General features: G+C 35.4%; 1 protein-coding gene across 1 annotated transcript in view; it reads left to right on the top strand.

The window, feature by feature from the left end:
• SLC5A8 (solute carrier family 5 member 8) overlaps positions 1 to 17,955 on the top strand; it is a 60,374-nt gene that overhangs the window by 23,348 nt on the left and 19,071 nt on the right. Inside the window, exons 8-10 of the mRNA XM_059186650.1 lie at positions 842 to 930; positions 1,810 to 1,922; positions 6,018 to 6,085. Coding sequence (XP_059042633.1) covers positions 842 to 930; positions 1,810 to 1,922; positions 6,018 to 6,085 — 270 coding nt within the window. The remainder of the gene's footprint in view (positions 1 to 841; positions 931 to 1,809; positions 1,923 to 6,017; positions 6,086 to 17,955) is intronic.

The raw sequence follows: 17,955 nt of genomic DNA, 5'->3' as shown, positions 1-17,955 counted from the left end.
CTCTGCTTGTGTTTCCTCTCTGGCTGTCTCTGTCAAATAAATAAATAAAATCTTAAAAGAAAAAAAAGAAAAGAAAAAGAAAGTTTCCTCCTGATTGGATGATTCCGGTATTGTATTGATTATTGAGGAGTTAATGCAATTAGCATCTCCTAGGGATACAATGCACATAAGGCCCAGTAGTAGAAAGTCAGGTCAAAATCTTAACCAAGGAGAACAAAGATGTATTTCTGTGACACTCTGCTGGAGCTCACCCTGAGGAAGAAAGATTAGTGTCTAGATAGAGTTTTACTCTTTTTCTATCTATCAGTCTTACCTTACTGGACCTATACCTGAGGGGGCCAGTCGGAATATGAAATATCACCCCCGAGGACTTTTGAGAAAATTGATATTAGGGTAGAGAATTTTGGGTCTTGTTATCACAGTAACAATGGAAATAATGTTTAAGTATGGAATACTGCTTGAAGTTACACTTTTAAGATATCTTGGGAACACTGGGTCTTGATTTCATATAGAGATAAGTTCTATACTAAGAGCTTTACATAGATGATATAATTTAACTTTTATAACAAGTCTGTGAAGTTAGTTTTAGTACCCCTGCTTTATAGATGAAGAAACTAAGTCTTAGAGAAGTAACAAAGACCACTTCTGTTTGAATCCAGACCCTGTGTTCTTAACTACTCTGCTATTATTTTAAGTATTAGCAATAAGAGTTTAATTTTTCATATTTAGAAATTTAAATTATATGGAATAGGTTCCTTTAGTTCTTGAAGAACACAAGATAAATGAGGCATTAATTAATTTTATTTGATAGCAAATAGAAGTAAATTTTGGAATTTTTCAGCTCATGCCTTATTTGGTGCTGGACATTCTGCAAGATTTTCCGGGACTTCCTGGACTTTTTGTGGCCTGTGCTTATAGTGGAACATTAAGGTATAAACTATGACTCTAATAATACATGGTTTTCCTGTTGGGATCTTTCTTTTGTTATTGGATATTTTGGGGGATAAAGCTGAATTCTGTATATGAGCACCAGTGTCCCAAAGTGGGTAATCTACTCCATGTATTTTCTCTGTTGGTCTCACTCTTATCCGTGTGAACTATCAGTCTATTAACCTCAGTCTCCACTTTTAACTTGGGCTCTACTGCAATACATCATCACATGCTATGTAAGGTCATCATAAAAATGATCAATTGATGGTAGTGTTCACTGATTATCAAAAAGGGATGCCTACAGTCTTAGTTTAAACCTTATGTATATCTAAACATGGTCAAATGGAAAATTAGAATTAAATCTCCTATTACATGCTGAATAATATACACTGTCCAAAGAATCTTGTTCTGCCTTTCAGCTTACTCATTGTACTTTTTTCCAGTGTTTGTGCCAGGGAATGAATTCTTATTACTAACATGTACAGTGTTTGTTAGTGAGGATCCAGGAAATTAATAGTATTGATATTTATGGCATATGTTTCTGAGGATTTATGACAGTCCTTTCTATGCACAAAAAGGAATATATTTTAAAGTCATTATATAGTAGTACTATGTAGTCTGTGTAAATTCTCTCCATAGACACTAAGGATTTATTGCAAAGTGGAAGCAACATAAAATTCTTCTCCTCACTATCAACCCTTTGGATGTTGCCTGAATCATTCTTGGATGATAGCAGCTTCCACAAAGAGGGTGTTGTAATCATTAAAAATAGTAGAAATCTGGTTATAATGACAGTTTGGTTCCCCCTTTCTTATTCCTACTTAAAGTACTATCAAAGTTAAAATATTGTAAATCAAAAGATTGATTTTTCTCTTACAGCACAGTGTCCTCCAGTATTAATGCTTTAGCAGCAGTAACTGTGGAAGATCTAATTAAACCTCACTTCAGATCGCTCTCAGAAAGGTCTCTCTCTTGGATTTCCCAAGGAATGAGTGAGTTTCCATTTTCACGATCCCATTTTACCTTGAGGAGATGATTTTTAGAGATACCAGAAATCTTGGGCACCTCGGTAGCTCAATTGGTTTAAGCAACTGCCTTCTGCTTGGGTTGTGATCCTGGAGTTCTGGGATTGAGTTCTGCATCGGGCTCCCAGCTCCCTGGGGAGTCTGCTTCTCCCTCTGACCTTCTCCCCTCTCATGCTGGCTCTCTCTCTCTCTCAAATAAATAAATAAATAAATAAAATATTTAAAAAGAAAAAAGAAATACCAGAAATCTTTTCCATGGAAGATATATAGTAAGAACCTATGAGTGTTAATGTGTATATATATATATATATATATATATATATATATATATATATATGCCTAAATGTAGTCATGCTGTATTTGCAATCAAGATTTGAGAGACACTTCAAGCAATTAATTGTCAGGGGACCACGAAGAACAATATCCAGGGGTCCTTATTTTTTTTTTTTAAGTTTTAACTTAAATTCCAGTTGATTAACATACAGTGTAATATTAGTTTCAGTGATTCAACACTTCCATACAACACTCAGTGCTCATCATGACAAGCGCAGTCCTTAATCCCCATCACCTATTTCATGCATCCTTCTACCCACCTCCCTTCTGGTAACTGTCAGTCTGTTTCTTGATTTGCCTCCCTCTTTTCCTCCCTCTGTGCTTGTTTGTTTTATTGTTAAATTCCACATATGAGTGAAGTCATACAGTATTTGTCTTTCTCTGACTGACTTATTTCACCTAGCATTATATACTCTAGCTCCATCTATGTCATTATAAATGGCAAGATTTCATTCATTATGGCTAATATTGTGTATGTATACCACATTGTCTTTATCCATTCATCAGCTGATGGACACTTAAGCTGTTTCCATAATTTAGCTATTATAGACAATGGTGCTATAAACATTGGGGTGCATGTATCCCTTCAAATCAGAATTTTTGTATTCTTCAGGTGAAGACTTAGTACTGTAATTGCTGGATCATAGGGTAGTTCTAATTTTAACCTTTTGAGGAATCTCCATACTCTTTTCCACAGCGACTGCAACAGTTTGCTTTTCCACCACAAGTGCAGGAGAGTTTGCCTTTCTCCATATCTTTGCCAACACCTGTTGTTTCTTTTTTTGTTGATTTTAGCCATTCTGACAGGTGTGAGGTGATATCTCATTGTGGTTTTGATTTGTTTACCTGATGATGAGTGATGTTGAGCATCTTTTTAGGGTCCTTATTTGGCTATCCTTTTTTCACTTCTTCCTATCCCAAATCTATGTTAAAATTCGTGCTCGCTTCGGCAGCACATATACCAAATCTATGTTAAAATTCTTAGCCACAGAAAAAATTCAACCCTTTTCCTTTCCAAACTTTAGCCAACAGTTTTAAGAAATACCCTTAGTTTGGAGCCAAGAACCACATTTTTCTTCTTTATTACATAAGAGAGCATCGTCAGCTTAAAGGACAGAACACTGGTGTACGCAACTGATAAATTATCAAACACTACATCTGAAATTAATGAGGTACTGTATGTTAGCTAATGGATTTTAAATAAAAAAAGAAAACCTAACCCCCCCAAAATAGAGTAAATAGTCTGTGTGTATGAATTGAAGATAAAGAAACAAAGTATTGGGATTTTTGACCCATCTTGGTTGTCTGTCCTATCTGTACATGTAGATTGCCCTGGAGATAGTCAATTATATTGTACAAGAAATGTTCAACTTCTATTGATAGGTTATAGGATCTTATTAGGGGTTAAATATCAGTTGCATGGAAAGGTTTAAAGACCCCAGTTTCCAGATGTCCCAACTGTACCAACTGAACTCAAAGGAATCCGGTTACTGTACTTCATTCTTTGTGTTTGAAATTTTGGTTATATGCATTCTAGAATGAATGAGTAACAAACTTATTTTTAAAAAGAATGTTTAACTTCAACTGAGTAACACTAATAGACTGTCAAAGAAATAGTAAATAATATTCTATTTTGAACCATAATTCTATATGTAATCATCTTGACTATAGCCTGGAATAAATACTTAATTTATATTCTTTGGTGTCCCTTAAATTTAAATAACATTGCACCATCTTATTATGTGCCTAATTTTCATCCTGGAGCATAATTTCAGAATGATACAATGCTTCCTAAGAGTATTTAGATTGGTTCATTATAGGATTATTGAAGCTATATGCTTTTAAATAGAAACTTTTGAAGCCAGACAGACCGTCTTGCTTTACCAATTTGTTAGCCTCAAGCAGACCCAATAACTCAATACAGCTCGAATTTTTTTGTATGAAAAATGTTGCAAAAGTATTAATATTGCAGGTTCTATGAGGTTTAGAGATAATGTGTATAAAATAAGAAGTACTAGCTGGTGCTCAAGGAAGGATGTTGATGGTAATTAATAACAAATCAACTCTACTAGTGTAGATGAGGTTTTCATTGACTTTGAAGAATTATATAAAGTCATTATCTTGAGGTATGAACAGTAGGGACATCATAAAGAAGAACATGGAAAGTAATTTGTATGTGTTCCCATTAACTTTGAATACCAAAACCCCATAGTGGTGACCATTCATGAGCTATCAGATATAGAAGAATCAAACTATATATGTTGGAAATACTATTTACACTAGGATTTGGAGGCTTAAAAAATCATTGTGACATGAGCTCTATGTAAAAACTTAATATAAGTTTTCCATTCAGGTTCAATAAGGTTATTTACCCAATATACTTAACAAAGATGTGACTTCTAGTGTAAATTAGATGTAATGAATGCACTGATTTTATAATGAGCAAAGTTATTACTCTTTTTATGTTTTGATTTTTTTTAAAGATTTTATTTATTTGACAGAGAGAGATCACAAGTAGACGAGAGGCAGGCAGAGAGAGATAGAGGGAAGCAGGTTCCCTGCTGAGCAGAGAGCCCGATGCGGAACTCGATCCCAGGACCCTGAGATCATGACCTGAGCCGAAAGCAGCAGCTTAACCCACTGAGCCACCCAGGCGCCCTGTTTTGATTTTTTGTGTGTGTGTGGGAAATTATATTGACTGATTCCAGGTGATTTGTGCTAAATGAAAATATTCAAAAATAAAAATCTGATCCCAGAGTCCTGGGATTGGGCCTGCATCAGCTCTCTGCTCTGCGGAGAACCTGCTTCCTCCTCTCTCTCTCTGCTTGCCTCTTTGCCTACTTGTGATCTCTGTCTGATGAATAGAATCTTTTTTTCAATTTTTTAAATAATTAAAAAAAATTTTTTATAAACATATATTATTAGCTCCAGGGGTGCAGGTCTGTGAATCTCCAGGTTTACACACTTCACAGCACTCATAAATAAAATCTTAAAAAAAAAAAAAAAAAAAAAAAAAGGTAAAACATGTATTTGGAGAAAATGTGGAAAGTATAAAAACCAAAGGAAAAAAAAACCCTATAATTATAATCTGAGCAACAGTGGTGGCTTGAGAATTCTTATAAAGTTTGGGAAAACAAGTTGGTAGAATGGGTAACATCAGACTTGATATTATCTTTCTTTGCTAGTTTAACAGGAAAGACTTAGTGATGTTGGAGATTACAAGAGGGCTAAAGGTCCTAAACCATCCCTTGGTGTGGATCGTCACTTCCTAGAAGAAATGAACACTTCAGATCAGACGACTCTAATTTCTCATGTTTATTACTCCCCTCCCCCAACATGTCATACAGATTGTGTCCTGTTTCTGGCAAACTGGAAACAGAGACCTGAGCCTTCCTTTATAAAACAAATGTTTAAGGAGGATTAGATTAATAACATAATAGTTCTTAGCTTAAAAGTCTCTCTGGTTAATGCTAGGGATTTTTTTACTTATATAACCTAATGTTGTCACTAATCCCGGTACACAATATCAGAGTTTTCTTTCCCCTTTGCACACTGCTGATCCCGTAGGAAAACACCCCCTCCCTTTTTTTGGCTGGCTCTGATGTCTGTGGCCAATTTTCACCACAATCATATCAATTACTTTGAATCAAAGACAAGGTAGCTTGTTCTATTGAGAATTCTAATCCTCTCGGTCTGAATTTTACACTGGCTTTTATGTCATCCATTTAGGTGTGCTCTTTGGAGTTCTCTGCATTGGAATGGCTGCATTGGCATCACTAATGGGAGCTTTGTTGCAGGTAAGAGCTGTTTCTGCAAGGTTTGAATCACAAACACTGAATTCTTCCTTTTTTAAAATGTTGATGTGACTATCCTTCCAGACTTCTCTAGTCATCTATACAAAGCAATTGCAAGGAACTGAATTGCCTAAATTCTTTAAAATTTTTTTAAATTAAACTTTCTATTATGATATAATTGTAGATTTATGTGCAATTTTAAGAGTCAATTATCATATGGTTTCACTTATTTGTGGAGCATAACAAATAGCATGGAAGATATGGGGAGTTAGAGAGGAGAAGGGAGTTGGGGGAAATTGGAAGGGGAGGTGAATCATGAGAGACTATGGACTCTGAAAAACAATCTGAGGGGTTTGAAGTGGCGGGGGGGGGGTGGGAGGTTGGGGTACCAGGTGATGGGTATTATAGAGGGCACGGATTGCATGGAGCACTGGGTGTGGTGAAAAAATAATGAATACTGTTATGCTGAAAATAAATAAATTAATATTAAAAAAAAAGAAATAATAGAAAAAGATCCCATATACCCTTTATCTAGTTTTCCTCAATGGTGTGAGACTTAGATTGATGTTCCTTCCCCTGCTTCTCTATAGATGTACAGTTGTAAAGGATGTGTTTCTTCCACTCAATTGCACCTATATAAAAAACCAGTTAGGGATGGTGCCTGAGTGGCTCCGTCAGTTGGGTGTGTGACTATTTCAGCTCAGGTCTTGATCTTGGGGTCATGGGACTGAGCCCCTTGTCAGACTACACTGAGTGCAGAGTCCGCTTGCCCCTCTCTCTGCACCTTTCCCAGCTTGCATGCACATGCTCCCTCTCTCTCTCAAATAAATAAAATATTTTTCAGTTAGGCATATTTGTGTGGGCTTATTTCTGGTTTCTCTTTTCTGTCCTATTAATCTGTGTGTCTGTCTCTCTGCCAGTAGTATACAGTCTTGATTTTTGTAGCTTTATAATAAGTCTAGAATCAGGTAAACTAATTCCTTTCACTTTATTCTTATCTTTCAAAAATATGTTAACTATTCTTGTTCCTTTGCCTTTCCATATAAAGTTTAGAATAATCTTCTGTATACCTAAAAAAATGTTGCTTAGATTTTGATAAAATTACACTAAACCTATATATCAGTTTGGGGAGATTTGACATCTTTACTATAATTGAATCTTTGAATCCATGAATATAGTATATCTCTTCATTTATTTAGATCTCTGATTTTCCTTATAACCATTATTTAATTTTCAGTATATAAGTTCTGTGTGTATTTAGTGATATTTATACCTTACAATTAATAAATTGTTTTAAGCTTTTTAAAAAGACACTTATTTGAAAGAAAGTGTGAGCATGAGTGGGGAGAGGGGCAGAGGGAGAGAATCTCAAGCAGATTCCCCACTGACTACAGGTCCCAAAGTGGAACTCAGCCCCACAATTCATCAGATCATGACCTGAGCCAAAATCACGAGTTGGATACTTAACCAACGGAGCCACCCAGGTGCTCCATAATTTTTTAAAGTAATTTCAGTTAGTTAACATACAGTGGTCTATTAGTTTCAAGTATACAATATAATGATAGTGATTCAATGATGCCATACATTTCCTGGTGTTCATCATGACAAGTGTGCTCCTTAATCCCCATCACCTATTAATCTATCCCACCATCCACCTCCCCACTAGGAACCGTCAGTTTGTTCTCTATAGTTAAAAGTCTGTTTCTGTTAAGGAGGGCACAGGTTGCATGGAGCACTGGGTGTGGTACATAAATAATGAATTTTAGAACCTTGAAAAAATTAAATAAAAAATTTTTAAAAAGAGTGTTTCTTGGTTCATCTCTCTCTCTCTACTTTTTTTCCTTTGCTCCTTTGTTTTGTTTCTTAAATTCCACACGAATGAAATCATATGATATTTTTCTTTCTCTGACTGATTTATTTTGCATAGAATTATACTCTGTAGTTCTAGCCCTGTCATTATAAATGGCAAGATATCATTCTTTTTTATGACTGGCTAGTATTCTCATATATATGAGCTTATTTCTGCAGCTATTGAAATGATCATCTAGTTCTTATCCTTTCTCTCTCCTTTTTTTTTTTTTAAGATTTTATTTATTTATTTGACAGAGAGAGATTGCAAGTAGGCAGAGAGGCAGGCAGAAAGAGAGGAAGGGAAACAGGCTCCCTGCTGAGCAGAGAGCCGGATGCGGGACTCGATCCCAGGACCCTGATATCATGACGTGAGTCGAAGGCAGCAGCTTAACCCACTGAGCCATCCAGGTGCCCCTTATCCTTTCTCTTATTGCTGTGATTTGCAAACATTGATTTGCAAATATTGAACCACCCTTGTAACCCAAGAATAAATCCCACTTGATTGTGGTAAATGATTTTTTTAATGTATTGTTGGATTCAGTTTGCTGGTATTTTTTTAAATATTCTTGCACCTATGTTTATCAAAGATATTGGCCTGTACTCTTTTTTTTTGTGGTGTTTTTATTTGGTTTTGGTGTCAGGGTATGCTGGCCTCATAGTGTGAATTTGGAAGTTTTCCTTCCTTTTCTATTTTCTGGAATAATTTGAGAAGAGTAGGTATTAGTTCTTCTTTAAATGTTTGATAAAATTCACCTGTGAAGCCATCTGGACTTCTGTTTTTTGGGGGGTTTTTGATTAATGATTCAGTTTCTTTACTGGTAATTGGTCTGTTCAAATATTGTATTTCTTCCTGTTTCAGTTTTCATAGACTACATGATTTTAGGAATTTATTTCTTCTAGATTATCCAATTTGTTGTTTTTCATAATATTCTTTTATAATCATTTGTATTTCTGTGGTGTTGGTTGTTATTTTTCCTTCTCTCATTTGTAATTTTATTTATTTGAGACTTTCCTATTTTTCCTTCATAAGTCTGGCTAGAGGCTTATCAATTTTATTAATTTTTTCAAAGAACCAGCTCCTGTTTTTTTAAAATCTATTCTACTATGTTTTTAAGTTTCTGTATCATTTATTTCTGTTCTGATCCTCATTATTTCCTTCCTTTTGCTAGTTTTAGGCTTTGTTTTTCTTTTTTCTAGCTCCTTTAGGTGTAAGGTTAGGTTGTTTATTTGAGACCTTTCTTGCTTCTTGAAGTAGGCCTGTGTTACTATACGCTTCCCTCTTAGAACCACTTTTTCTGCATTCCAAAGGCTCTAAACCATTGTGTTTTCATTTTCATTTGTTTCTGTGTACTTTTTAATTTCTCATTTTGCTTCCTAGTCAACTAGTTGACCCATTCATTGTTTAGTAGCATGTTCTTTTTAATTTAATTTTTTTCAGTGTTCCAAGATTTATTCTTTATGTACCATATCCAGTGCTCCATGCAATTTACACCCTCCTTAATACCCACCACCAGGCTCACCCAACCTCCCACTCTCCTCCCCTCCAAAACCCTCACTTTGTTTCTCAGAGTCCACAGTCTCTTATGGTTCGTCTCCCCCTCCAGTTTCCCCCAACTCACTACTGCTCTCCTTCACCCAATGTCCTTCATGTTATTCCTTATGCTCCACAAGTAAGTGAAACCATATGATAATTGACTCTCTCTGCTTGACTTATTTCACTCAGCATAATCTCCTCCAGTCCAATTCATATTGATACAAAAGTTGGGTATTCATCCTTTCTGATGGAGGCATAATATTCCATTGTATATATGTATCATATCATATCTTTATCCATTTGTCTGTTGAAGGGCATCTTGGCTCTTTCCACAATTTGGCGACTGTGGCCATTGCTGCTATTCAGGTACAGATGGCCCTTGTTTTCACCACATCTGTATCCTTGGGGCAAATACTGAGTATGCAATTGCAGCATCATAGGATAGCTCTATTTTTAATTTCTTAAGGAGTCTCCACACTGTTTTCTAAAGTGGCTACACCAACTTGCATTCCCACCAAGAATGTAGGAGGATTCCTCTTTCTCACCTCCTCTCCAACACTTGTTTTTACTGTCTTGTTGATTTTGGCCATTCTAACTGGTGTAAGGTGGTATCTCAATGTGGTTCTGATTTGAATCTCCCTGATGGCTAAGGATGATGAACATTTTTTCATGTGTCTGTTAGCCATTTGTATGTCTTCATTGGAGAAGTGTCTGTTCATGTCTTCTGCCCATTTTTTTGACATGATTATCTGTTTTGTGTGTGTTGTGTTTGAGGAGTTCTTTATAGATCTTAGATGTCAGGCCTTTGTCTGTAGTGTCATTTGCGAATATCTTCTCCCATTCCATGGGTGGCCTCTTTCCTTCCCACTCTTTCCTTTGCTGTGCAGAAGCTTTTGATCTTGATGAAGTTCCCAAAGTTCATTTTTGCTTTTGTTTCCTTTGCCTTTGGAGACATATCTTGAAAGAAGTTGCTGTGGCTGATGTCAAAGAGCTTATTGCCTATGTTTTCCTCTAGGATTTTGATAGATTCCTGCCTCATGTTGAGGTCTTTTATCCATTTTGAGTTTATCTTTGTGTATGGTATAAGAGAATGGTCAAGTTTCATTCTTCTATACGTAGGTGTCCAATTTTCCCATCACCATTTATTGAAGAGACTGTCTTTTTTCCACTGTATATTTTTTCCTGCTTTGTCAAAGATCAGTTGACCATAGAGTCATGGGTCCATGCTATTTAACCTCCATCTATTTGTGGTCTTTCAGATTTTTTTCTTGGGTTGACTTCTGGTTTCATAGTGTTGTGGTCAGAAAAGATGCATGGTATAATTTCGATCCTTTTTAATTTGTTGAGGTTTCTTTTGTGGCTTAATATGTGAACTATTCTGGGGAATGTTCCATGTGCACATGAAATAATGTGTATCCTGCTGTTTGATGATGGAATGATTTAAATATATCTGTTATATCCATCTGGTAGTATGTCATTCAAAACCATTGTTTACTTGCTGATTTTCTATTTAGATGATCTGTCCATTGATTTCATGGGGTGTTAACATCCCCTAATATTACTGTATTACTATCAATTAGTACCTTTACATTTCTTATTGTTTAATGTATTTGAGCACTTCCATGTTAGATGCATAAATATTTACAATTTTTATATCTTCTTGTTGGGTTATCCCTGTTATTATTATGTAGTGTCCTTCTTTGTCTCTTGTTAGAATCTTTTTTAATTTTTGTTTTTAAAAATTTAATTTATTTGGGAAGGGAGAGGGAGAGAATCTCAAGCAGACTGTGCTAAACATGAAGCCTGACATGGGGCTCAATCTCACAAACCTGAGAACATGAACTGGAATCAAGTGTCGAACACTTAAACTACTGAGCCACCCAGGTGTCCAAGAATCTTTTTTTAAAGTCTAATTTGTCTGATACAAGTATTGCCTCTCCAGCTTTCTTTTGATGTCCTTTTGCATGATAAATGCTTTTCCACCTTCTCACTTTTACTTTGCAGGTGTGTTTAGGTCTAAAATGAGTCTCTTGTAGGAAACATAGAAATGAATCTTGTTTTTTTATCCATTATGTCACCCTGTATTTTGATTGTAGTGTTTTGTCCATTTATAGTTAAATAATTATTATTTTTTTAAGATTTCATTTGTTTATTTGAGAGAAAGAGAACACAAGTAGGGGGGTGGGGCAGAAGGTAAGGGAGAAGCACATCCCACCACTGAGCAGAAAGCCCAACACAGGGCTCTTTTCCAGGATCTTGGAATTATGATCTGAGCTGAAAGCAGAGGCTTAATTTATTGAACCATCCAGGCACCCCTCACAGTAATTATTGATAGATATGTACTTATTGCTATTTTATTACTTGTTTTGTGATTGTTTCTGAAGATTTTCTCTGATCCTTTCTTGTCTTTCTTTCATGATTTGTTGGTTTTCTTTAGTGATAAGTTTGGATTTCTTCCTCTTTATTCTTTGCATATCTATTACCAGTTTTTGATTTGTGGTTACCATTAGGTTTGTATATAACATCTTCTGCATATAGCAGTCTATATTAAGTTGATGGTTGTTTAAGTTTAAACCTATTCTTTACTCCTCTACTCCCCAAGTTTTAGGTATATGTTGTCATATTTTACATCCTTTATTTTGTGAGTTCTTTCACTGATATTTTATAGAAATATTCATTTTTACTGTTTTTGTGTTTCCTATCTTTATACCATTACTTATAGTCTTTCCTTTCTACTCATAGAGTTCCCTTTAGTATTTCTTGCAGGGCTGGTTTAGTGGTCATGAACTCCATTCATTTTTGTTTCTCTGAGATACTCTTTATCTCTGCTATTCTGAATGATAGCCTTGCTGGATAGAATGTTCTTGACCTCACATTTTTCCCATTCAGCATTTTAAATATATATCATGCCCATTCTTTTATTTATTTATTTAGGTGGGCCAATGGACATGACAGTCCTTTCTGACATGGAAAGTTTCTGCTGAGAATTCTGCTGATAGCCTTATGGGGTTTCCCCTGTATGTAACTGTTGTCTTTTGTCTTGTTGCTTTTAAGATTTTTTTCTTTATATTTTACCATTTTAATTACAATCTGTCTTGATGTGGATTTGCTTTTGTTGATTTTGTTGGGGGTTCTCTGTGCCTCTTGGATCTGGATATCTGTTTCCTTCCCCAGATTAGGAGTTTTCAGCTATTATTTCTTCAAATAAATTCTCTGCCCTCTTTTCTCTCTCTTCTTCTGGGATTCCTATAATATGAATGTAACTCTTTTTGATGGAGTCACTGAGTTCTCTAAGTCTATTGTCATTTTTCCTCATTCTTTTTTTTCTCTTTTGTACAGCTTGATTACTTTCCATTACTCTGTCTTCTAGGTATTGATTTATTTCTGTGTTTTTTCCAGTCTGCTGTTCTTTCCATAGAGCATGTTCTTGATCTTGTTTATTGGGCCCTTTATTTCTCCTGTGTTATTCCTTATCTCCATATTAATGCTCTTGCTGAGGACTTCCACTTTCTCAAGTCTAGCAAGTATTTTTATGATCATTACTTTAAATTCTCTATCAGGCGTGTTACTTGTATCTGTATTTAAATCTCTAGCTGTGGGCTTGTCTTGTTCTTTCATTTGGGACAAATTCCTCTATCCTCTCTTTTGTCTAAGTCTCTGGGCTACCTTCTCTGTGTTAGAAAAGTCAGCTACATTTCCTCCCCTTGAAGGTAATAGCTTTATGAAGAAGAGGTTATATACTGGTTGGTAGTATAATGTCACCTGCTCTCCAGGGCCTACACTCCAGAGAGTGTTTCCACGGTGTGCTGCATGTACTTTGCTTACTTTGCTGTTGTGCCCTGGCCACTTTATCCTTCAGATCAATTGTCTACAGATGCTTTCTTTGCCTATTGTGAGAGTATTTGTTCCCTGACCTGAATGTAGGGAATTTTAACTACTGGTACTCTACTCTGCTTATGAAATGAGTCCTGTTGTCACAGCTGCCAAAACTGAAGCCCTGCAGAATTCATGGGTAGGGAGACATGGTGTGGGTAGAGGTTTGGGCCAGTCTCCTGGGGGAGAGGGACCACTGTGCTGGCACCAAAACAAGTTGGGCAGTTCCACTGGAGATGGGCAGTTCCACTGGAGTTGGGGTGGGGGATGGGCCTCGGTGTAAGCAAGTTAGGTAGTGAGTATCAGCACCATACTTGTTCCCACAGGTGGCCCTGTGCTTATGCTGAGGGGCAGTGGAGGCCAGTTATCTTTGTTCCTGGAGGGATCTCTCCATGAATGCTGCCAAGAAGAGCAAATAACCTCCCCATTATGTGCCCCAGGCACTCTTCAGATTGCTATTTCCATGCTGTATGTTCGTAGGCTATTTTCCCTGCCCTCTTTCCAAGAGTAACCCCGATTCCCCTGGGTTCACCTCAAGCCAAACACACTAGTCTTTAAAACTCTACATTTTAAGCCCTGCTGGTTGCAAGAACTCATGAAACTCAGCCCCTTTACTTTCCAAACCAATCGCTGTAGGGAATCAAAATCTTCCCTGTGCGCTTATCTGTCTCTTGCCCTTCCCTGGGACCACAGCTCTCTCTCTACCACAATGGCCAAGATCTATCTCTCCCAAACCACGTCTCCACACTTCCTACTTTCTGCCATGTGGCCTCATCTCTACCTTTAGTTGTGGCATTTGTTGTTCTGCCAGTCTTCAAGTCAATTTCTGGGGTATGTAGGATGATTTGATAGTTATCTAGTTGTATTCGCGGGACAAGGGGAGCCTAGAGTCCTCCTACTCAGCTACCATCTCCCTCCTTATCCCAATATTTAATTTTTTCAAAGTGATTATAAGTGATATTGTACTTTTAATGTTGGTGTCCATATGTTTGTTAATATGTAGAAATATAATTGATATATGTATATTTGTGCTGGATCCTGAGACCCTGCTGAATTTATTTATTAGTTCTTGGGATTTTCTACACAGATAGTCATGTCATCTTCAAAAAACAACAGTTTTATTTCTTCCTTTACAATCTGTATGTATAGCTTTTATTTCTTTATTGCACTGGCTTTAACTTCCACATCAGGTTGAATAAGAGTAGTAAGAGTAGACACTCCTTCCTTATTTCCCAGTCTGGATGAGGAAAATATTTAGTCTTTCACTCCTAGATATAATGCTAGCTGTAAGATTTTAGTAGATGCCCTTTACAAAGTTGAAGAAATTCCCTATTTCAATATTTCTGAGAGTTTTTTTTATGGATGAATGTTGAATTTTGTCAAGTGCTTTTTCTGCCTTGATTGATGTGGTAATACGATAGTCTTCTTTAGTCCTTTGACATGATGAGTTACATTGATTGATTTTCAAATGCTTAACCAGCCTTGCATTCTTGGAATAAACTTGGTCATGGCGTATAGTTATTTTTATATATTTCTGATTCTATTTGTTAATATTTTATTAAGGATTTTTGCATCATGAGAAATATTGATCTGTAATTCTTTTTTTGTAATGGCTTTGTCTGGTTTTGATATCATAGACATTCTAGCTTCATAAAATAAAGTGAGAATAATTAATCTCTATTTTCTTAGAAGATTGTATAAAATTGGTGTTAATGATTTAAAAGTTTGGTAGTTATACTCTAGTGAAACCATCTGGGCCTGGGTATTCCTTTTCTGGGTGTTTTAAAATTATGAATTAAATATCCATAAGTTATAGGGCTATTCAAATTATCTGTTTCATATTGGGTGAATTATGGTAGCTGTATATTTAAAAAATTGGTCCATTTCATCTAAGTTGTAAAATTTGTGTATGGGGAGTTGTTCATAGTATTCCCTTATTCTATGTTTAGTGTCTGCAGTGTCTGTAGTCTGTAGTGTTTGGTGTCTGTAGTGTTATTGCCTGTTTTATTCCTAATATTGGTAATTTTGTCTTTTTTTTTTCCAGTGTTGCTAGAGGTTTGTAAACATAAAAATTTCAAAAATCTACCTTCTTATTTATTTATTTATTTATTTATTATTTCTGATTTTATTTATTTATTTGACACAGAGAGAGAGACCATGAGAGAGGGAACAGTCATGGGGGCTGTGGGGGAGGGAGAAGCAGGCTTCCCTCTGAGCTGGGAGCTCCATGTGGGGCTTGATCCTGGGACTCCAGGATCATGACCCAAGCCAAAGGCAGATGCCCAACGATTGAGCCACCCAGGCACCCCCTACCTTTTTATTTCACTGATTTACTCTATTTTCTATTTGCAATTATTGCCTTTTGTTCTTTAGTCTTTTCTGCTGTTTGCTTTTGGTTTATTTTGCTGTTCTTGAGGTAGGACCTTAGATTATTGATTTGAGACTTTTCCTCGTCTATAGTGTGTGTACTAATTGCAAAAATTTTCCTGTCAGTATTAATTTAGTTGTGTTCCACGACTTTTCATATTTTTAAGTTTCCTTTGAGATGTCCCTTTGACCTATGAATTGTTTAGAACTATGTTACTTAGTTTCCAAGTGTTCAGAGATTTTCCTATTATTTTTCTGCTATTGATTTCTAGTTTCATTCAGTGTGATCAAAGAGTGCATTCTCTATGATTTTGATTATTTTAAATCTGTTGAGGTCTGTGTTATAGCCCAGGATATGGCATTTTGGTATATGTTCCATTGGCACTTAAAATTGTACTCTGCTGTTAGGTGCAGTGTTCTCTAAGTATCAATTAGATCCTGCTCATTGATGGTGTCATTGAGTTCTTCAACATCTTCTGATTTTCTGTTTAGTTGTTTTTATCAGTTGGTGACAGTGGAATGGTGATTTCTAAACTATAATTGTGTATTTGTCTATTTTCCTTTTAGTTCTATCAGTTAAAAAAATTTTTTTTAAATTTCTTTTCCGTGTTTGTTTCATGTATTTTGAAGTTCTTATTTGGTGCATGTATATTTAAGATTTCTGTGTCTTGGTGAATAATTATTTTGTTATTTATAATATTTCTCTCTGATAATTTTATTTACCTAAAGTATAATTTATATGATATTAATGTAGTTACTCCTACTTGCTTTTGATTAATGGTTGCTTGATACACCTTTTTTTTCATCCTTTTACTTTCAGCTTGCTTATATTAAATTTTAAGTAAGCTTTTTGGAATCAGCATATAATTGGGCCATGTTTTAAAATATATCCTGCCAATTTCTGTCTTTTAATTGGTGTATTAGACCATCTTCTCCACTTAATGTAATTATTGGTATGTTAGGGAGTATGTATGCCATTTTTTGTTTTATGTTTGTTCTTTCTCTTTCCCTCCTACCTTTCTATAAGATACTTAAACATTTTTTAGAATCCATTTTTATTTATCTGTATTGTTTTGAGTTTGCCTCTTAGAATAGCATTTTCAATTGTTGCTTTAGGTATTACATAAACGGAATACAATCTACTTGTTTTGTCATTTTACCAATTTGAGGAAAGTATAGAACCTTTATCTCCCTTTATGTCTGTTTACCCAGTTTTTAATACAGTTATCAAATATTTACATGCATTTTGAATTACATTAAAGTATTATAAGTTTTGTTTAAACAATCAAATATAACTCAGGAAACTCAAGAGGAGAAGGAATGCCTATTATATTTAGCCATATATTTGCTTATTTTATTCTTTCTTCCTTCCTGATGTTCCAAGTTTCCTTCTTTTAATAATTTCTGTTCTTTTTAGAAAACTTTCATTAGCCATTCTTTTAGGATATGTCTGCTGGCAAAAATTCTTTATTTCCCTTCATCTGAGGATGTATTGGTTTCCCTTTATTTCCAGAAGATATTTTTGCTGGATATAGGATTCTGTGTCAGCAGTTCTTTTTATCCAGCACTTGAAAAATATGTGCCACTTTCTTCTGGTCCAGTATTTCTGATGATATATTTGCTGCCATTCTAATTATTTTCCCCTACAGGAAAGGTATCATTTTTCTCTGATCACTTTTAGAACTTTCTCTTTGTTTTCAGAAATTTATTTCAGTGTGTCTTGGCATTATTTCTTTGTGTTTGTCCTGTTTGGAGTTTTTGCAGCTTTTGAATCTGTAGGTTTATATCTCTTGTAAAATTTGGGAAATTCATACATTATTTCTTTAAATGCTTTTTAGCCTCATTCTTTTCTCCTCTAGGACTCTCATTACCTGTGTTAGATTTTTTTAGTATACTTGCACAGATCCTGGAAACTCATTTCATTTTTTTAAAGTCCATATTCTCTCTGTTGTTCTGATTAGGTAATTTCTATTGGCCTGTCTTCCAGCTCACTAATTCTTTCTTCTATCTCCTCCATTCTGCTGTTGAACCTATCTACCAAGATTTCACCTAGTATTTTTCGGTTCTAATAATTTCCATTTAGTCCTTTATATCTGCTGTGTTTTTGTTGAGACATTTTATTTATTTTTTCTCTAAGACTTTCTATTTTTTAATTTATTTCAAGCACATGTTAATTACTGAAGCAGTTTTATCGTGGCTCTCTGACACACCTGGCCCTCCCCATGATCCAGAAAGTTGAAGGTCACTG

Source organism: Mustela lutreola, chromosome 8 (assembly GCF_030435805.1).
Source record: "Mustela lutreola isolate mMusLut2 chromosome 8, mMusLut2.pri, whole genome shotgun sequence".
Lineage (NCBI taxonomy): Eukaryota > Metazoa > Chordata > Mammalia > Carnivora > Mustelidae > Mustela > Mustela lutreola.
Note: the sequence above shows the minus strand (reverse complement) of the source record. Positions and strands in the feature narration are given on the sequence as shown.